The sequence below is a fragment of the Oncorhynchus nerka genome, linkage group LG24, assembly GCF_034236695.1.
Source record: "Oncorhynchus nerka isolate Pitt River linkage group LG24, Oner_Uvic_2.0, whole genome shotgun sequence".
In the NCBI taxonomy this organism is placed as follows: Eukaryota; Metazoa; Chordata; class Actinopteri; order Salmoniformes; family Salmonidae; genus Oncorhynchus; species Oncorhynchus nerka.
The window spans coordinates 80,953,692-80,976,542 of NC_088419.1; the positions used below are offsets into that span (position 1 = coordinate 80,953,692).

The 22,851-nt window shown below is 42.8% G+C and overlaps 2 protein-coding genes across 2 annotated transcripts in view; both read right to left on the reverse strand.

Moving 5' to 3' along the window:
- The window catches only part of znhit6 (zinc finger HIT-type containing 6), a 51,108-nt gene extending 32,506 nt beyond the window's left edge, over positions 1–18,602 (reverse strand). Inside the window, exons 1-5 of the mRNA XM_029633229.2 lie at positions 18,400–18,602; positions 18,052–18,117; positions 11,159–11,265; positions 10,903–10,988; positions 7,594–7,697 (exon numbers count right to left, since the gene is read on the reverse strand). Coding sequence (XP_029489089.1) covers positions 7,594–7,697; positions 10,903–10,988; positions 11,159–11,265; positions 18,052–18,117; positions 18,400–18,515 — 479 coding nt within the window. The 5' untranslated portion in view covers positions 18,516–18,602. The remainder of the gene's footprint in view (positions 1–7,593; positions 7,698–10,902; positions 10,989–11,158; positions 11,266–18,051; positions 18,118–18,399) is intronic.
- A 1,223-nt stretch (positions 18,603–19,825) lies between these two features.
- Positions 19,826–22,851, reverse strand: part of LOC115108771 (collagen alpha-1(XXIV) chain) — a 296,583-nt gene continuing 293,557 nt past the window's right edge. The window contains exons 59-60 of the mRNA XM_065009201.1: positions 21,391–21,627; positions 19,826–21,148 (exon numbers count right to left, since the gene is read on the reverse strand). Coding sequence (XP_064865273.1) covers positions 21,002–21,148; positions 21,391–21,627 — 384 coding nt within the window. The 3' untranslated portion in view covers positions 19,826–21,001. The remainder of the gene's footprint in view (positions 21,149–21,390; positions 21,628–22,851) is intronic.

A 22,851-nucleotide genomic window follows, 5' to 3' on the forward strand; every position in this document is an offset into this window, starting at 1 on the left:
ACTGCCTGTCGGCCTGTCTCCCTGCTTGACTGCCTGTCGGCCTGTCTCCCTGCTTGACTGCCTGTCGGCCTGTCTCCCTGCTTGACTGCCTGTCGGCCTGTCTCCCTGCTTGACTGCCTGTCGGCCTGTCTCCCTGCTTGACTGCCTGTCGGCCTGTCTCCCTGCTTGACTGCCTGTCGGCCTGCTTGACTGCCTGTCGGCCTGTCTCCCTGCTTGACTGCCTGTCGGCCTGCTTGACTGCCTGTCGGCCTGTCTCCCTGCTTGACTGCCTGTCGGCCTGTCTCCCTGCTTGACTGCCTGTCGGCCTGTCTCCCTGCTTGACGGCCTGTCTCCCTGCTTGACGGCCTGTCTCCCTGCTTGACGGCCTGTCTCCCTGCTTGACGGCCTGTCTCCCTGCTTGACTGCCTGTCTCCCTGCTTGACTGCCTGTCTCCCTGCTTGACTGCCTGTCTCCCTGCTTGACTGCCTGTCTCCCTGCTTGACTGCCTGCCGGCCTGTCTCCCTGCTTGACTGCCTGTCGGCCTGTCTCCCTGCTTGACTGCCTGTCGGCCTGTCTCCCTGCTTGACTGCCTGTCGGCCTGTCTCCCTGCTTGACTGCCTGTCGGCCTGTCTCCCTGCTTGACTGCCTGTCGGCCTGTCTCCCTGCTTGACTGCCTGTCGGCCTGTCTCCCTGCTTGACTGCCTGTCGGCCTGTCTCCCTGCTTGACTGCCTGTCGGCCTGTCTCCCTGCTTGACTGCCTGTCGGCCTGTCTCCCTGCTTGACTGCCTGTCGGCCTGTCTCCCTGCCTGTCGGCCTGTCTCCCTGCTTGACTGCCTGTCGGCCTGTCTCCCTGCTTGACGGTCTGTCTCCCTGCTTAACGGTCTGTCGGCCTGTCTCCCTGCTTAACGGTCTGTCGGCCTGTCTCCCTGCTTAACGGTCTGTCGGCCTGTCTCCCTGCTTAACGGTCTGTCGGCCTGTCTCCCTGCTTAACGGTCTGTCGGCCTGTCTCCCTGCTTAACGGTCTGTCGGCCTGTCTCCCTGCTTAACGGTCTGTCGGCCTGTCTCCCTGCTTAACGGTCTGTCGGCCTGTCTCCCTGCTTAACGGTCTGTCGGCCTGTCTCCCTGCTTGACTGTCTGTCGGCCTGTCTCCGTCTGCAGTAATAAGTCAAGTTCATCAAGAGATGTCCAATTGAAACCCCATTCAACTTGCATTCCTGCTTACCTTCCAGCCATGGTGTCTATGCAAGATGAATACCTATGTAAGAATGTTGTTCATTGACTACAACTCGCATTCAACACCATAGTACCCTCCAATCTTATCATCAACCCCGCCCGGTGCAATTGGGTCCTGGACTTCTTGACGGGCCGCCCACAGGTGGTGAAGGTAGAAAACAACATCTCCACTTTGCTGATCCTCAACACTGGGGCCACACAAGGGTGTGTTCTCAGCCCTCTCCTGTACTCCCTGTTCCCCCATGACTGCATGGCCATGCACACCAACGCAATCATAAAGTTTGCAGACAACACAACAGTAGTGGGCTTGATTACAATCAACAACGAGACAGCCTACAGGGAGGTGGTGAGGGCCCTCGGAGTGTGGTGTCAGGAAAATAACCTCTCACTCAACATCTACAAAACAAAAAAGGAGATGATCGTGGACTTCAGGAAACAGCAAAGGGGGCACCCCCTATCCACATCGATGGGAAAGCAGTGGAGAAGGTGGAAAGTTAAGTTCCTCAGCATACACATCACGGACAAACTGAAATGGTCCACCCACACAGACAATGTCGATGTGGTTAGACTATAAACTCTCCTTCCAGACTCACATTAAGCATCTCCAATCCAAAATTAAATCTAGAATTGGCTTCCTATATCGCAACAAAGCATCCTTCACTCACACCGCCAAACATGCCCTCGTAAAACTGACACCCTACCGATCCTCGACTTCGGTGATGTCATCTATAACATAGCCTCCAACACTCTACTCAACAAACTGGATGCAGTCTATCACAGTGCCATCCGTTTTGTCACCAAAGCCCCATACACTACCCACCATTGCGACCTGTACACTCGTTGGTTGGCCCTCGCTTCATACTCGCCGCCAAACCCACTGGCTCCAGGTTATCTACAAGTCCCTGCTAGGTAAAGCCCCGCCTTATCTCAGCTCACTGGTCACCATAGCAGCACCCACTCGTAGCACACGCCCCAGCAGGTATTATCTCTCTCACTGGTCACCCCCAAAGCCAATTCCTCCTTTGGGCGTCTTTCCTTCCAGTTCTCTGCTGCCAATGACTGGAACGAACTGCAACAATCTCTGAAGCTGGAGACTCATAACTCCCTCACTAGCTTTAAGCACCAGCTGTCAGAGCAGCTCACAGATCACTGCACCTGTACATAGCCCATTTATCTACCTACCTCATCCCCATACAGTATTTTTTTTGCTCCTTCGCACCCCAGTATCTCTACTACATTCATCTTCTGCACATCTACCATTCCAGTGTTTAATTGCTATATTATAATTACTTCGCCACCATGGCCTATTTATAGCTTTAACTCCCTTATCTTACCTCATTTGCACTCACTGTATATAGACTGTTTTCTTTTGTTCTACTGTATTATTGACTATGTTTTGTTTATTCCATGTGTGACTGTGTTGTTGTATGTGTCGAATTGCTATGCTTTATCTTGGCCAGGTCGCAGTTGCAAATGAGAACTTGTTCTCAACTAGCCTACCTGGTTAAATAAAGGTGAAATAAAAAAATAAAATGTGAAGAAGGCACAACAGCGCCTCTTCAACTTGGCTTGTCACCTAAAACCCGGACAAACTTTTACAGATACACAACTGATAGCATCCTGTTGGGCTGTATCACTGCCTGGTACAGCAACTGCACCACCCAAAACCACAAGACTCTACAGAGGGTGGTGCAGTCTGCACAACGCATCACAGAGGGCAAACTACCTGCCCTCCAGGACACCTACAGCACCCGATGTCACAAGAAGGCCAAAAAGATCATCAAGGACAACAACCAACTGAGCAATTGCCTGTTCACCCTGCTACCATCCAGAAGGCGAGGTCAGTACAGGTGCATCAAAGCTGGGACTGAGAGACTGAAAAACAGCTTCTATCTCAAGGCCATCAGACTGTTAAACAGCCATCACTAACACAGAGACTGCTGCATACATAACGTCATTGACCACTTTAATAAATTGATCACTAGTCACTTTAATAATGTTTACATATATTTATATGTACATATTCTTATTCCATCCCTTTAGATGTGTCTATTAGGTAGATGTGGAATTGTTAGATATTACTGCACTGTCGGAACTAGAAGCACAAGCATTTCACTACACTCGCATTAACATCTGCTAAACATGTGTATGTGACCAATACAATCCACCTGCCCAACACTAACACAAAAAAAAACAGACCGATAACTTCTAGTTGGACTCGTTGTTGCTAAGGCCAAATCCGGGTTCCTACAAATCTCTCGTTGCTTTCAACAACCCAGTGGGGAATGGCTTGGAAGAAGGGGAATCAAACAGCAGATTTCTGAATTCTGCAGCAGAACAGCTTGTGATCAATGTGGTTTTGAAGCCTCTGGAAGTAATATTGTGTGCTCTACATTCATTATATATTTTTTTTGCTTGTCTGGAGGACAAAATGTTGAACTCGAACAACCTAAAAACCTCAGAGCCCTGGAAATAACATGGTGTTTTAAATTGTGTGTGTGTAAATTACTAAAATGGTGTGTGAGCGAACGCACGCAGAGCCTAGTGCAGAAGTGGGCTCCTATCATTCGTAAGCAGGTCCTCTCTCATCAATCTCAAGTGGCCAGTCTTATCCTCTCCAGTCATATCACTGGGCAGCACTACGACAACACTTATCAAGCACAAACTTATGGCAACCACAGTTCCAAGGTCTCAATGTCTAAGTTATGTTGCCATGACAAACTTTATTATTAAAAAGGTTCTATATTTAGTACTGTATAACAAGAGCCTAACAACTGGCTTCCATAATATGAAAACATATGGAAGCCTTGAGGCGCTGACGCATAACAAATACCATATCTACCAACGCAGTGACCTCACACACTGTAATCATTTCTCAAATAAAGCACTGAGATGGAGGGTAAATGCAGATAGAAGAATATTATACAACTGATAGAAGTCAGCATCAGTATGTGTGCCCAAACAAACTGCCAACAAGGATTCCACAAACACAGTACGTTGATCAAACACGTGGGTTGCAGTTAAACGAATGACCTAATGGCTGGCTCGATAGCTGGTTATCAGGCACCTGTGAGCTGCTACACATGATGTGTATGGCTGCTATACCCTCTTGCATGAAATTGTTTTCAAGACTCTGGGGGAATGGGGTGGCAATGGAATTATGGGGTTCAAAATGCAGACACAAGGCCATCGGACAGAATATCATTGCATTGCCATTTCAGAAGGTGACTTCAGCTCCCACAAATAAAAGGGAAACTAATTCTGATCAATTTGATGTTTATTTTAATGGACGACAAAAAAAGCGCTTTTCTTTTAAAACAAGAACGTTTCGAAGTGACTCCAAACTTTTGAATGTGTGTATGTAACACACACACACGGAGTCCCCAACCAGAACTCGTGCTCTGCCTAGAAGGCCAGCATCCCGGAGTCGTCTCTTCACCGTTGGCGTTGAGACTGGTGTTTTGCAGGTACAATTTAATGAAGCTGCCAGTTGTGGACTTGTGAGGCATCCGTTTCTCAAACTAGACACTAATGTGCTTGTCCTCTTGCTCAGTTGTGCACTGTGTCCTCCCAACTCCTTTCTATTCTGGTTAGAGACAGTTTGCGCTGTTCTGTGAAGGGAGTAGTACACAGCTTTGTGTGAGGTCTTCAATTTCTTGGCAATTTCTCGCATGGAATAGCCTTCATTTCTCAGAAGAAGAATAGATTGATGAGTTTCAGGAGAAAGGTCTTTGTTTCTGGCCATTTTGATCCTGTAATCGAACCCACAAGTGCTGATGCTCCAGATACTCAACTAGTCTAAAGGCGGAGAGTTTTATTGCTTCTTTAAATCAGCACAAGTTTTCAGCTGTGCTAACAATTGCAAAAGGGTTTTCTAATGATCAATTAGCCTTTTAAAATGATAAACTTGGATCTAGCTACAATCGTCATTAACAACATCTACACTATTTCTGATCAATTTGATGTTACTTTAATGAACACAAAAACAAGGAAATGTCTAAGGGACACCAAACTTTTGAACGGTTGTGTGTGTGTGTGAATTACTAGTAAGTAACAGTTGTCTTCCATCCAGAAAAGTCAAACAAAGGGGAAGAAAGACAATAAACACTAGTATTCAAGCTTGACTCTTCAGCAGAGAAAAGAATACATGACTTCAGAAGATAAGAGAACAAAACTTCAACAAGCTTCTTCTTGAGAGAAGAGAACAAAACATTGCTAACAGGAGGCCACCAAACATTTCCAAACCACACTTCAATTCAAATTATTACATAAAAAAATGAACTGATCTGTTCGCAAGCCAGTGAAGCCACCAATAAATCAGCTGACTTTTGAACAAGAGTATAGGGTGAGTTCCAAACGGCACTATTCCCCAACTATTACATATGTGTACCACTGGTTGATTTGGTTTAAAAAGTATTGCAGGCCTGTCATTTCTAGTTCCACACTTTTAGTGTACCCTTAACCTGCTTTGACATCAGTCACCAGGGAGAGGCAGGCAGGTGCACGCACGCCAGTGCATGTGGCTGTGCACACACCTTAGCCCAGGATAAAAGCCTCTATAGCTGGCCGCTAATTATGATTCCCTCTCTCTGGCTGTGTGTATGTGTGTGTGTGTAAGGACTGCCCCCTCTGGCTGTGTGTGTGTAATGATGGCCTCTCTCTGGCAGCATGTGTGTGTAGCATGAATATGTCGCTAAACATCTGCAGTCACACTGCTCCAACATCTGCTTATTATATAATGCACCAAGTAAATTCTCAAACCCATTTTCTCCTGCTGCTGTCGTCTAGTCGACACCCTTAGTCCCCCGTCTAGTCGACACCCTTAGTCCCCCGTCTAGTCGACACCCTTAGTCCCCCGTCTAGTCGACACCCTTAGTCCCCCGTCTAGTCGACAGCCTTAGTCCCAGTATCTGTTTAGTCGACACCCTTAGTCCCAGTATCTGTTTAGTCGACACCCTTAGTCCCAGTATCTGTTTAGTCGACACCCTTAGTCCCAGTATCTGTTTAGTCGATACCCTTAGTCCCAGTCTCTGTTTAGTCGATACCCGTAGTCCCAGTCTCTGTTTAGTCGATACCCTTAGTTTATTTCCTATCCCTAGGGAATCATCATCTGTCTCTTCCTTGAAAACTCCCAAGATAGAACTTTATGCACACTGACTGCATGATATTTAGGATGTAACCACTTATTTATCAGTAATTTAATTTTTATGTATTTAACCCTAAATTATAAATGACCCCCCCCCCCAGTGTTCCATCCAAATGTAAAACCAGATACTAGGCTGTCTTCCTGGAAGAGAAAGGAGCCTGGCTACTCTGCTCCCCTTACATATTGCAGTCTTACCTTCTGGCAATAATGCACAAATTACAACTACAAAACACCAGAGAGACAGACTGGCCTGAGGGGAATTATATTCAGAATGGAAAAGAGTGGACTGGCTAACATTAACTTCGTTCAGCGACAGCTTTGATTGACATTACAGAGGTTCTGTTTTTTTTTAGTTAACTTGTGGGTTAAATGTTTGTTTCTTCCATGTGGGGTGGAGAGAGAGAGGAAATAGCAGAACGATATCCCTTCAGGAAAAGTTGTCAAATATGGAAAGACGGGACCACCTGCAGCACAGCAGGAAATCCAGGAAAATGGAAAAGGAAGGAGAAATGGAGGGAATGGGGAACAAAGGAAAACATGTCTGGGATTAGGGCTATGGCAGGTCTCACACTAATGAGTGTTGGGGTAGCAGGTTGCTATAGAAACACACCAAGTCCAGTGAAACATCACAAGTTGGAAATGATGATGCCCCCAGAGAGGCCAGGACATATGGACAGGGTTGGTTTAGCCTACATAGCCGGTCAGAAGGCCACAGGCAGCAATACATTACTCCACACCAGTGACCAATCAAATGTTGCTTCAAGTCTTTGTCCAACATGTCCAAAATTTGCCTGAGCCGACACACACAATTGAGCCGTAAGGCCTTCTCAAGACTAAACAGCACATGCCAGGTATACAGAGTTGAGTAGTGCCTTCATAAACATGCAGAGAACTGATGCCCCACAGATACAATAACAGTTGTTTTTAATGTATGTGAGGAATTGTGAAAACTTAAGAGCGCCATCCTGTGGCAGAGAAACACTTCTGATCTCAACACGAGGATCCTCAACCACCTTACTGAACATAGAAGTTGTTTTTAAACTTTGCTATAAATAGAGTCGAGTGCTAGTATGGGTTTTGGATTTAAGTCAAAGAGCCACCTGAACGTTTAGAGGTCCTCATAAAGAGGGGACGCAAACATTGCCTTTCTTCTCTGAGCCAAAAACAACTGTTGTAAAACACTTTAGTATGTTGTATCCTACAGAACATGGCCCTGATGTCTAAGAGGAACCTACTTCTTGAGACAGATGGTGGAGTTCTCTCTGCTCTTGGTGAATGTGTTGGGAAGGAACCTCAACGTGATGTTCAGCCTCCTCGCCTGGGCTGTCAGTCTCTTAGCCTGGAGAGCGAGCGAGAGGGGAGAGTGAGCAAGAGAGCAAGGACATTACATAAACAACTTGGCTCAGAACCTAATCACCCAAGAACTCATTCTCCTCACCTTGATTTTAAAGGATACCCCTTTACTTATTAATACTTGGATAGCACCATAATGACTAGAGGTCGACTGATTATGATTTTTCAACGCCAATACCGATTATTGGAGGACCAAAAAATGCTGATATCGATTAAATCGGCCAATTTTATTTATAATAATGACAATTACAACAATACTGAATGAACACTTATTTTAACTTAATATAATACATCAATAAAATCAATTTAGCTTCAAATAAATAATCAAACATGTTCAATTTGGTTTAAATAATGTAAAAACAAAGTGTTGGAGAAGAAAGCAAAAGTGCAATATGTGTCATGTAAAAAAGCTAACGTTTAAAGTTCCTTGCTCAGAACATATACCAGCTGGTGGTTCCTTTTAACACGAGTCTTCAATATTCCCAGGTAAGAAGTTTTAGGTTGTAGTTATTATAGGACTTATAGGACTATTTCTCTCTATATCATTTGTACTTCATATACCTTTGACTATTGCATGTTCTTATAGGCACTTTAGTATTGCCAGTATAGCTTCCGTCCATCTCCTCGCTCCAGGAGATACATCGACAGTCACCCTCGAGGCATCGTTGCCCATCGCTCCACAAAAGCCGCGGCCCTTGCAGAGCAAGGCGAACAACTACTTCAAGGTCTCAGAGCGAGTGACGTCACCGGTTGAAACGCTATTAGCGCGCACCCCGCTAACTAGCTAGACATTTCACATCGGATACACTAGCCAAATCTCGGGAGTTGATAGGCTTGAAGTCAAACAGCACAGCGAAGAGCTGCTGGCAAATGCACGAAAGTGCTGTTTGAATGAATGCTTACGAGCCTGCTGCTGCCTACCACCGCTCAGAGTGCTCTATCAAATCATAGACTTAATTATAACACACATAAATACGAGTCTTAGGTCATTAATATGGTCAAATCCGGAAACTATCATTTCGAAAACAAAACGCTTATTCTTTCAGTGAAATATGGAACCGTTTCCGTATTTTACCTAACGGGTGGCATCCCTAAGTCTAAATATTCCTGTTACATTGCACAACCTTCAATGCATGTCATAATTACGTAAAATTCTGGCAAATTAGTTCGCAACGAGCCAGGCGGCCCAAACTGTTGCATATACCCTTACTCTGCGTGCAATGAACGCAAGAGAAGTGACACAATTTCCCTAGTTTAATATTGCCTGCTAACCTGGATTTCTTTTAACGAAATATACAGGTATATACTTTAAAATATACATATAAAAGATATACTTCTGTGTATTGATTTTAAGAAAGGCATTGATGTTTACGGTTAGGTACATTCATGCAACGATTGTGCTTTTTTCGCAAATGTGCTTTTGTTAAATCATCCCCCGTTTGGCAAAGTCTTTGTTAGGAAGAAAGTCTAGACAGTTCGCAACGAGCCAGGCGGCCCAAACTGCTGCATATACCCTGACTCTGTTACATAGAACGCAAGAAAAGTGACACAATTTCCCGTGTTAAAAGAAATTCATGTTAGCAGGCAATATTAACTAAATATGCAGGTTTAAAAATATATACTTGTGTATTGATTTTAAGAAAGGCGTTGATGTTTATGGTTAGGTACACATTGGTGCAACGACAGTGCTTTTTCACGAATGCGCTCGTTATATCACTTGTTTGGCGAAGTATGCCATGATTCAATGATAAATTAACAGGCACTGCATCGATTATACTCAACGCAGGACAAGCTAGATAAACTAGTAATATCATCAACCATGTGTAGTTAACTTCTCTAGGGTAGGGGGCAGCATTTGGAATTTTGGATGAAATGCATGCCCAAATTAAACTGCCGTCTACTCAGGCCCAGGAGATAGGATATGCATATAATTGGTCGATTTGGATAGAAAACAACTTAAAGTTTCCAAAACTGTTAAAATATTGTCTGAGTATAACAGAACTGATTTGGCAGGTGAAAACCGAAGAAAAATCCATTCAGGAAGTAGGATTTTGTTTTGTCATTTTCTATTCAATGCCATTACAGTATCCATTGAATTAGGATTCAAATTGCAGTTCCTATGCCTTCCACTAGATGTCAACAGTCTTTAGAAATAGTTTCAGGCTTGTATTCTGAAAAATTAGGGAGTAAGAGCAGTCTGAATGAGTGGACCCTGCAGTGTCACAGAGCTTTTTCATGTGCGCGACCGAGAGAGTGCCTTTCTTGTTTACCTTTTATATTGACAACGTTATTGTCCGGTTGAAATATTATTGATTATTTAGGCTAAAAACAACCTGAGGATGAAATATAAACATCGTTTGACATGTTTCTATGAACTTTACGGATACAATTTGGATTTTTTTGTCTGACTGTTGTGACTGTGTTTGAGCCTGTGGATTACTGAAGAAAATGAGAACAAAACTGAGGTTTTTGGATATAAAAGAGACTTTATCGAACAAGGTGGGACGCTAGCGTCTCTTTGTATGATATTAGACCATTACACGTAGAAGGTTCTGGAAGGCCACAGCCCAGATAGACATTCACATTCCTTGCCAGACATTCACATTACTTGCCAGACATACTTTCCCCCCCTATTTCGCTAAGAAGTATCATTCTTATTTTATTGATAGATTTGTGACCACTGAACCAGACCGAAGCAAAAACACATTACCTCAAGCCATTATAAAATGCTGCATGTAATAGTCTTAAATGAATCCAGGTAAGGACTGGGCTGGCAGACTGAGTCGGTCCCTGAAAGTGCCATTTTCAATGAATGTCTGTGGTTATGGGTTCCAGCTCTGCTCAAACCACAGTTACCTGAAGAGCCATGGAGGCACAGAGAGAAAACCCAAAACCACACAATTTAAACCATATAAAGATTTTGTGAGGCAAGTTAGAAATGCTCTAGTGTGCTCCAAGAAAAAAGATATTATGAAAATAGAAATCAATATTGCGGTTTAGACAAGCATAACACTCTCCAAGTCTTTCTGGTGTGAGCCCGATAGAAGGAATCATCCTACTCCGTCACCCCGCCTGTCCCACTGTCAAACTTGTGGTTGATGTGAGTTTCTCCCTCACCATGTAGAGTTGTCTGATATAAATATATCACAAATTCAATCAATTAAATGAGAGGTGGTGGATGAATGACTTACTCTAAAGTTAACAGGAGGGCCGCGGACCAGGGAATCTCTGTTGGCGCTGTCTGCCAGCCTCCCCGTGTCCTCAAGGAACCTGTAGTCTAGAAGGGCCACAAAGGAGACCACAGTTACACACAATTCAATGAATCTTTGTTTAGCCAGGATAGTCCATTCACTCAACAACAATCAGTGCTTTCCAGGGAGTCATGCCATCCACAAACCTGACCATTACACACGCATGCATGCGCACACAGCAGAGGGAGTGTCTCACCGCTGAGTAGGTTCATCTCATCCATCTTGGACAGGGCCACAAAGGCAGTCTTATCTCGAACTCCACTGCATCCTGACTCCTCTTTGTGCTTCTTCACACAGGGCAAGCTAGGTTAAAAATCCAAAAAATAAAAGAGGACATTTTATCAAAGTTTGCTCTTCTGGTACAGTCAGCACTAGAACTATAGCGAGAAAAGAAGCTGTGTAGAGGTTTTGGTTCATCCATGAACACAACATACTGACACAGTATCAGCTGTATGTCCAAGGACAAAGCATCCATTTAGGCACATTGTAGAACACAAACTCTGCAATTTTCTTAATAAAGTGGCTACTTAGAACTAACAGCAGGTCTGGAAAAATGCAGAGCAGAACCCCGTCTTTCACTATGGGTAGAGTTGCATTATGGTAGCAGAAGACTGGGGATGGAAGGATGGAGAACAGAAGACTGGGGATAGAAGGCAGAATGATGTAGAGGCGTAAATCAGACTGGAGATGTCTCACTGCATGCTGGGAAATGTCTGTGTGCCACTGAAGGAAGACCTTTCTCTTCCTCTCCTCTGACAGATTGAAATCCTCTACGTCGGTTTCACCTGAGACTCACTGTGTGAGTGATTGGGTAAGGGAACTATAAACGAGTTAGGCCTATAACTGGTTGACACCAGCTAGTTTATATTATTACTAACTCCAAGGCCTATAACTGGTTGACACCAGCTAGTTTATATTATTACTAACTCCAAGGCCTATAACTGGTTGACACCAGCTAGTTTATATTATTACTAACACCAAGGCCTATAACTGGTTGACACCAGCTAGTTTATATTATTACTAACTCCAAGGCCTATAACTGGTTGACACCAGCTAGTTTATATTATTACTAACACCAAGGCCTATAACTGGTTGACACCAGCTAGTTTATATTATTACTAACACCAAGGCCTATAACTGGTTGACACCAGCTAGTTTATATTATTACTAACTCCAAGGCCTATAACTGGTTGACACCAGCTAGTTTATATTATTACTAACTCAAGGCCTATAACTGGTTGACACCAGCTAGTTTATATTATTACTAACACCAAGGCCTATAACTGGTTGACACCAGCTAGTTTATATTATTACTAACTCCAAGGCCTATAACTGGTTGACACCAGCTAGTTTATATTATTACTAACACCAAGGCCTATAACTGGTTGACACCAGCTAGTTTATATTATTACTAACTCCAAGGCCTATAACTGGTTGACACCAGCTAGTTTATATTATTACTAACACCAAGGCCTATAACTGGTTGACACCAGCTAGTTTATATTATTACTAACACCAAGGCCTATAACTGGTTGACACCAGCTAGTTTATATTATTACTAACTCCAAGGCCTATAACTGGTTGACACCAGCTAGTTTATATTATTACTAACTCAAGGCCTATAACTGGTTGACACCAGCTAGTTTATATTATTACTAACACCAAGGCCTATAACTGGTTGACACCAGCTAGTTTATATTATTACTAACTCCAAGGCCTATAACTGGTTGACACCAGCTAGTTTATATTATTACTAACTCCAAGGCCTATAACTGGTTGACACCAGCTAGTTTATATTATTACTAACTCCAAGGCCTATAACTGGTTGACACCAGCTAGTTTATATTATTACTAACACCAAGGCCTATAACTGGTTGACACCAGCTAGTTTATATTATTACTAACTCCAAGGCCTATAACTGGTTGACACCAGCTAGTTTATATTATTACTAACACCAAGGCCTATAACTGGTTGACACCAGCTAGTTTATATTATTACTAACTCCAAGGCCTATAACTGGTTGACACCAGCTAGTTTATATTATTACTAACACCAAGGCCTATAACTGGTTGACACCAGCTAGTTTATATTATTACTAACTCCAAGGCCTATAACTGGTTGACACCAGCTAGTTTATATTATTACTAACACCAAGGCCTATAACTGGTTGACACCAGCTAGTTTATATTATTACTAACTCCAAGGCCTATAACTGGTTGACACCAGCTAGTTTATATTATTACTAACACCAAGGCCTATAACTGGTTGACACCAGCTAGTTTATATTATTACTAACTCCAAGGCCTATAACTGGTTGACACCAGCTAGTTTATATTATTACTAACTCCAAGGCCTATAACTGGTTGACACCAGCTAGTTTATATTATTACTAACACCAAGGCCTATAACTGGTTGACACCAGCTAGTTTATATTATTACTAACTCCAAGGCCTATAACTGGTTGACACCAGCTAGTTTATATTATTACTAACTCCAAGGCCTATAACTGGTTGACACCAGCTAGTTTATATTATTACTAACACCAAGGCCTATAACTGGTTGACACCAGCTAGTTTATATTATTACTAACTCCAAGGCCTATAACTGGTTGACACCAGCTAGTTTATATTATTACTAACTCCAAGGCCTATAACTGGTTGACACCAGCTAGTTTATATTATTACTAACTCCAAGGCCTATAACTGGTTGACACCAGCTAGTTTATATTATTACTAACACCAAGGCCTATAACTGGTTGACACCAGCTAGTTTATATTATTACTAACTCCAAGGCCTATAACTGGTTGACACCAGCTAGTTTATATTATTACTAACACCAAGGCCTATAACTGGTTGACACCAGCTAGTTTATATTATTACTAACTCCAAGGCCTATAACTGGTTGACACCAGCTAGTTTATATTATTACTAACACCAAGGCCTATAACTGGTTGACACCAGCTAGTTTATATTATTACTAACTCCAAGGCCTATAACTGGTTGACACCAGCTAGTTTATATTATTACTAACACCAAGGCCTATAACTGGTTGACACCAGCTAGTTTATATTATTACTAACTCCAAGGCCTATAACTGGTTGACACCAGCTAGTTTATATTATTACTAACACCAAGGCCTATAACTGGTTGACACCAGCTAGTTTATATTATTACTAACTCCCAAGGCCTATAACTGGTTGACACCAGCTAGTTTATATTATTACTAACTCCAAGGCCTATAACTGGTTGACACCAGCTAGTTTATATTATTACTAACACCAAGGCCTATAACTGGTTGACACCAGCTAGTTTATATTATTACTAACTCCCAAGGCCTATAACTGGTTGACACCAGCTAGTTTATATTATTACTAACACCAAGGCCTATAACTGGTTGACACCAGCTAGTTTATATTATTACTAACTCCAAGGCCTATAACTGGTTGACACCAGCTAGTTTATATTATTACTAACTCCAAGGCCAACTAACACACAAGTATGTGGATACCCGTTCACATTAGTGGGTTTGGCTATTTCAGCCACATACATTGCTGAAAGGTGTATAAAATCGAGCACCCAGCCATGCAATCTCCATAGACAAAAACACTGGCAGTAGAGTGGCCTTACTGAAGAGCTCAGTGACTTTCAACGTTGCACCGTAATAGGATGCCACCTTCCCAACAAGTCAGTTTGTCAAATTTCTGCCCTGCTAGAGCTGCCCCGGTCAACTGTAAGTCCTACTAAACTCAGCAACAACAACAAAAAACGTCCCTTTTTCAGGGCCCAGTCTTTCAAAGATAAGTCGTAAAAATCCAAAAAAACATCACAGATATTCATTGTAAAGGGTTTAACACTGTTTCCCATGCTTGTTCAATGAACCATAAACATGCACCTGTGGAACGGACGTTAAGACACTAACAGCTTACAGACGGTAGGCAATTAAGGTCACAGTTATGAAAACTTAAGACACTAAAGAGGCCTTTCTACCGACTCTGGAAAAACACCAAAAGAAAGATGCCCAGGGTCCCTGCTCATCTGCGTGAACGTGCCTTAGGCATGCTGCAAGGAAGCATGAGTACTGCAGATGTGGCCAGGGCAATAAATTGCAATTCCCACATACTCTTTTTGATAAGGATGTGTAACAGAGTAATAACCATATTGAACGAACATGCTTTAAAACAGCGCTACAGGGAGGACAGCTGATTGTCCTCGCCGTGGCAGACCACGTGTAACACCTGCCCGAGTTACAGGAAAGCACAATCCATCCATCAGTGCTCAGACTGCCCACAATAGGCTGAGAGAGGCTTGGCTTGTAGGCCTGTTGTAAGGCAAGTCCTCACCAGACATCACCGGGAACAACGTCGCCTATGGGCACAAACCCACCGCCGCTGGACCAGACAGGACTGGCAAAAAGTTATCTTCACTGACAAGTCACGGTTTTGTCTCACCAGGGGTTATGGTCGGATTCACATTTATCGTCAAAGGAATGAGCGTTACACCGAGGCCTGTACTCTGGAGTGGGATTGATTTGGAGGTGGAGGGTCCGTCATGGTCTGGGGCAGTGTGTCACAGCATCATCAGACTGCGCTTGTCATTGCAGGTAATCTCAACGCTGTGCGTTACAGGGAAGACATCCTCCTCCCTCATGTGGTACCCTTCTTGCAGGCTCATTCTGACATGACCCTCTAGCATGACAATGCCACCAGCCATACTGCTCGTTCTGTGCTTGATTTCCTGCAAGACAGGAATGTTGGTGTTCTGCCATGGCCAGCGAAAATCCCGGATCTCAATCCCATTGAGCACGTGTGGGACCTGTTGGATCGGAGGGTGAGGGCTAGGGCCATTCCCCCCAGAAAAGTCCAGGAACTTGCAGGTGCCTTGGTGGAAGAGTGGGGTAACATCTCACAGCAAGTACTGGCAAATCTGGTGCAGTCCATATGGAGATGCACTGCAGTACTTAATGCAGCTGCTTGCCACACCAGATACTGACTGTTAATTTTGATTGTGACCCCCCTTTGTTCAGGGACAAATTATTAAATTTCTGTCGAACTTGTTCAGTTTATGTCTCAGTTGTTGAGTCTTAAGGCCATACAAATATTTACACGTTAAGTTTGCTGAAAATAAACGCAGTTGACAGTGAGAGGATGTTTCTTTTTTTTGATGAGTTTATTATGAAGTGGAAACGTCTAGGAGCAACAACGGCTCAGCCGCAAAGTGGAATGAGACGCATGCTCACAGAATGGGCCGGCCGAGTGCTGAAGCGCGTAAAAATGGTCTATCCTCGTTTGCAACACTCACTACTAAGTTCCAAACTGCCTCTGGAAGCAATGTCAGCACAATAACTATTTGTCAGGAGCTTCATGAAATTGGTTTCCATGGGCGAGCAGCTGCACACAAGCCTAAGATCACCATGTGCAATGCCAAGCGTTGAGTGGTGTAAAGCTTGCGGCCATTAACCTCTGGAGCAGTGGAAACACGTTCTCTGGAGTGATGAATCACGCTTCACTATCTGGCAGTACGAGACACGAATCTGGGTTTGGCAGATGCCAGGAGAATGCTACCTGCCCGAATGTATAGTGCTAACTAAAGTTTGGTGGAGGAGGAATAATGTTCTGCGGCTGTTTTTTCATAGTTTGGGCTAGGCCCCTTAGTTCCGCTGAAGGGAAATCTTAATGCTATAGCATACAATGACATTCTAGACGATTCTGCGCTTCCAACTTTGTGCCAACAGTTTGAGGAAGGCCCTTCCCTGTTTCAGCGGGATAATGCCCCTTTGCACAAAGCAATGTCCATACAGATATCTAGTGGAAAGCCTTCCCAGAAGAGTGGAGGCTGTTATAAGCAGCATATTGGGGGACCAACTCCATATTAGTGCCCATGATCTTGGAATGAGATGTTCAACAAGTTGGTGTCCACATATATAGTGTAGCTAATTTGAATCTGTAGTCCCATTTTCATCCGTGGTAGGACTGCAGACTCTAAATGAAAACGTCCATAATAATGTCAAGGGATCTTGGTGTGGTTCTCTCTAGGGCCTTGTTTCTTTTAATGAACAGTTGGGATGTGATCCAAACACAGACATTCATAAATCACAATCCATTTCAGACACTTGCTGACAGAGAGGTACTTGGCAGGGGTCTTTCAGACCATCTCCACAAACTATTTGGGGAATGTCAATGGCTGCCCACAACAATGGGGAGCCATTTGAGAAATGTGAAAATTACCTCTAAATCTTATAGAGATGTGAGAAGGAGCAATTTTGATAGTGCCATTCAGGCTGAGATTGAAAGCTGAAAGGTATTTCTAAGTAGGCTTCACTTGCTTTCTGGGACTTGGATTTTATAGCTTCATACCACAGTTGAGATGAATCACCTGGACATGTCCATCTTTCAAAAACACTGATACAATTGTCTTACTTGCACATACCTACACTGACAGCACTCAAGAATAGCCTACCTTCACATTTTTGTTACATAGCTGAAAATCCTTTGATTTAGGCCTAGGCTTTACTGTCATCTTGGCTGTAGAAGGGTTACCCAATCAATTTCTGACCTTGGAGGAGGTGCAGTCTAGCCCACCACCTAATCTTAAAACATGTTTTTTTTAACACTGACCTTGTTATAAAAACCTGAAGATAAATTGCTTCCATCTTGATATTAAAATAAGTAGAGGTTCTTAAACACCCGGGGAGATGGGTTGAGCCCCAAATGGCACCATTTCCCCTATATAGTAGACTACCTTTGAGCAGGGCTGATTGGCAGTACTTTTGACCAGAGGCTGAGTAGTGCAATAGACCTATAGGGGAAAATGTGCCAATTGGGGGACACACAGCCATAGTCTTATAAACAGCTTGAGTTTTAAGGAGAGGAGAAGAAAGGACACGAGGAATATAGAATTGAGAGCTTTGTTAAGGTTGCTTCAATTCGAAAACAGCAAATATTATTCCATCACATATGATATGGTAAGGGCTATAGTGTATAACACAGAACCTCACAGCTTCCCATTGTCTTTCCTATCAGTGCACATGAATTAAAGGGAGAGCAAGTCACTTTATACTATTGAGATGCACAATATGTCTCTCCTCTTACCTGCACGAGTGTTTGAGGCAGCCGGGACATCTATAATTCGCCACTTCAGAGCCACACACACCACAACTGTAGGAAATAAATTATAAATCATGTTCAACAAACACTCGACATCGCCAGACTCAAAGGGGCGTGGACATCACAGCACGTGGTAACCCATGTGCTTTCCTTATAGCTTGTTATTTTAGCTACAAATATGACCTGCCACAATTATTTTACATACATTCAGAGACATAGCAAGGTAAGATAGTAGTAATCACTATGGCTAGGTAAGCTAGCTTGCTGTGTTATTGAGCTTAGACACCATCTAGCCCACCAACCGTTAGCTTAGCTAGCTAGCTGCCTTCTTACTTTGCCAGGGATAGTTTTATTTTGTTTCCTTTGAGTTCGTCTCCCAGACGGTCATTCTCGACGTGGCTTTCAGCAGCTGCGACTGTATCCACCGAAGACAGCATACTTGTACACATTTCTAGAAATTACTGTCTCGAAGCTCTGTTTCAATCAAAGCAGTCTGAAGTTTACCGTCTTCCGCTATACGTGGAGAAAAATATGTGACGGATGTATTCCGGTTTGTCTTGACAATGCAAAAAAGCGCCCCCTGGTGTTGGTATTCGTGTAATACAGGACATTTGATGCGTGGAAGACCCCCCCTCTCTACCATGTGCTGTCTGTCAGCCAGCCTCTCTCTTACTCTGTGTGTAGGCCCATGTACATCAATAGGAGCTGTGTTGTTCTGAGGACTGAAGCTGACCATTATAAAACTAAAGCCTTTCTAACCCAGACTGACCAGGCCCAGGACAGATGAGCTGATGTCTAATGAAAAGAAATTAACAAAATATGCATTGTTTTTCTTGTATCTTTGTTTGGAGGAGACAAAAGCAACAGTATCAAAGTCAGGTCAAACAAGAGCAAACATCTGAATCCAAACTGTTCTTAGTATCTATCTCAAGGGAAGTCAGCCATTTTGTTTCTCATAGTTTATTTGCATTGTCCCTATCCATGGTACACAGTGCTTGTCATTCCATAGGATCTTTGTCAAGTTTAAAGGTCCATGCTAGTATTGTGTTAAGAAGGAAAAGCCCAAGTGATGTTTATATGTAGCCTACATTGCATGCATTGTTTTTAATCGTAAAAAAAAACTCCTTATTACCAGTAACTCTCCATGTTACCAGTATCTATACAGCTTCCAGCGAAGTTTAAATGTTGCTGGAACTGAGAGAGTGGGTGTCAAGAATTCAAACCATTTCAATGAAAAACAGATTTTTGAGTTTGATGCCAGAGGGGCGTGTTGGACTTGGACTTCTCAAAATTTGGAAAAATAATAGAGACTTATGAGTATTGGAAATCTGAAGTTGCGCTGCTAATGATAAGTAGCTATCTCTAATTGCAGTTTTTAACCAGCTCACTGTTGGACTTCAGAAATACTGTTATGAACATCAACAAAATAACAAGACGGTATTTACTATTTTGGGATTAAAACATTTCATTTATTTAATGTCAATATATTTCATATTTACACAATTTTAACTTTATTCCTCGAGAGCATTTACTTATTTAATTACACTTTTCAACGTAACATAACTTAAGAACAAGATCATTGCTATTTCTGATGTGTTCTGACTCTGGCCTATGCTAGCTGCCAGTATGAGCTATCAACCCCCATTGTAGTGAATGTGAACATATACAATGAACAGTCACATAATGTGTGTACATAGTATACAAATACCATTTTTGACATAAATAGTTATTTGGACTAAGTTGGAGTTGACCAAATAGATCTCTGAGAGTATAATTTATTGGGGTACAGTAATGTGAACAAAAACAAAGGATATAAATAATCAACAATATAATGTCAAAATATACACAGGAAAAATGTCTCACAACTCACTGATGTCTCATGCTCTTGTGTCTGTTGCAGCACCAATGATAGGTTACGTTACCACCTACCAAATAAAATGAAGAGTAAAAGCTAAGAAATATGTAATTCATCAACAAATGTTTCATATAAATTTCAAATAAGTACTCTTACAACAGATCTTGATGTAACCGGTACATAAGGACAAAGAATTACTTGACACTAGCACCTATAGAAGGCATACAAGCAGGAGGTAGAGCACCATCTTTCAAGGGTCTTGCACACAAGTGTCCAAAATATAACCATATTCCTGATTTAGTGCACTACATTTGAGCTCTATGTGCCCTGGTTAAACCTAGTGCATTACATAGGGAATATGGTGCCATTTTGGACTTACCCAAGGTGTAAACATCCAGCTGTGTTGGACAACAGATTCAAACATTAAAAATAAACAAAATTGCGGTCCGAGCTGGCAGTTGACCTTTGATTGAAATTGCAATATGAAATCTCTCACTCTTAATTCACAAGCTATTGCACTCTTAGGAAGCTTTTGTTGTACAGTATTCCTGTTACAAAGCCCCTAGAGCTTTCCTTCAGATAGCTAGGCCCCTTCTGAGGATGGCTGGGAGGGTGAATATGGGGGAGAAGGAGGATGGGGGTGGGCAGTAGGGAGGGAGGCACAGGATTTGAGTTTTAGGACGGTGTTGTGTGGATGAGCCCTGTCCTGAGTTCAGGGACCAACTGTCCAACGAACTCAAGCACCTTTTGAAAAACAAAAACCAAACAGGCACACTTTACACATTTATTTGATAAATATTGGTATACACTGCTCTCCTGAGGCCATCTTACTGTAAGCTGGCCTAGTTTGCTATGGACTGAGTTCTTCCACAGAAGTCTGCCATCGATTGGACAGGGCGTTTGACACTCGCTAACACTCCATAAAGGGTCTCCCACGTGGGGGAGCAGACCTGACCAACTCTGCTTGGGCTTATAGAGATCTCTCTTTGGTTTGGTGAGCAGCCATTTTGGCCTGCTTATGTCATACTTGTTTTTTATAGTTTATATTTTGGACAGGCAGGCTAGCGATGGATAATGACCTCACAGGAAGCAGACAGGTCCCACCTCGAGGTGGCGCAGATCGTTGGACTGTGACAAAGGTTGCTCCTGTATATCAATGATGGGGAGCTCGTAGCTGTCCTGAGTATGGAAGAGGAAGCGTGACTGGTGCCAGCTGCCATCTTGGATCTAGAAGGGAAAATATACCATATGAAGTCATTGACACACAATGGATGCCCGTATTCACAAAGTCTCAAAGTAGGAGTGCTGATCTAGGATCAGTTTTGCCTTTTAGATTATAATGAATAAGATTACATGGACAGGGAGGACCTGATCCTAGATTAGCAATGCTACTTTGAAATACTTTATGAATGCAGGCCCAGGTCTGAAGTGAAATCATCATATATCTCTTCCTCTCTCCGGCTCCTTACCCTGCATTCGTCTAGTAGCATGTGAGGTTCAAGTAGAGTGTCTGCCTCAAACATCTGTCCGTTCCATCCCCTAAACCTTGGTCTGGCCTGATACTCCTGTCCTGGGTCGTCAGCACTGTAGGTGTTTGTGGGGCTGAAGGGAGGGTCACTCAGACAGTGGAAGGTAATGTCCTGACTGGCCTCTGTGCTCAAGAGGTGGAGGAACTTCATCTGAACCTTATGCACACCGAACGACAGCTGTGGAGGGAGCATGGTAAGAGTAAGTGGAGATAACGGAGGCATCTCTTATGATACCTTTCACTGCTCAATAATTCAGCAAACAGATGCATACAGAGACCAGGGGAGTAATGCTGCCGGAACACAAGGGAGCGGCACTCCCTTACTCTTTCAAATTTGAGAATACACGGAGCTGAGAAAAATCTATCTGGAAAATGATTTCTGAAGCTGAATCAATGTCCCACAAGATCCCTAAATTATGATGAATTAGTATTTTACATAACATAAACTAATACAAAAGCATAGCATAGTTACTATTTTGGCGTAATGTTATTTTTACGCCAAAAACACCTCTTCATTTCTAGTGAGATTTTATCATGGTTAGCTGAAGCTAAATTGTCACATTTCTTTCCTAATGCGGCCAACACTCAACTGCGCGTGCCACAAGAAAGGATATATTCTTTGATTAAAACAAAATACAACAAAGACTAACAGTTTAACACCATCTACTATAATTTGCTCACCAAACAGTAATTCAAACAGATCTAAATGCATATTCCCATGAAACTGAATGAGATCAAATGATTGGCTTGCCTACACAGTCTGGACTTTTCACAGATAAAACGGGAAGAATTATCATTCACGATTGACAGTGATGATGGCCTATTTTGAAACGAGGTATGCCTAAGTTGGTGTTTGAGGGTATTAAAAATATACATTTTCTTGAGACAATATGTGTAGGGCTTAGGCCAACGTTCCAATTGGAGTATGTATTGAGTGTTGGGCCAGTAACCGGAAGGTTGCTGGATCAAATCCCAGAGCTGACAAGGTAAAAATCTGTCATTCTGGCCCTGAGCAAGGCAGTCAACACCCTGTTCCCCGGGAGCCGAAGACGTGGATGTCAATTCAGACAGCCCCCTGCATCTCTCTGATTCAGAGGGGTTGGGTTAAATGAGGAAGACACATTTCAGTTTAATACATTCAGTTGGACAACTGACTAGGTATCCCCCTTTCCCTTTCCTTTCTGCATATTTACATTTAAGTCATTTAGCAGACGCTCTTATATTCTGTAATAATATTCTATAGGCTAAGCCTACATCTGTAGGAACACATTTTGAATGAGAAATGATGATGTAATAAAAATGACATTACACCAGTGACAGAGACTGATTATCATTCTTAGCTATCACGACTAGTGAAGGTTTCTCATCTACTGAGGGATAGTGAAATGCTACATGTTAAAAA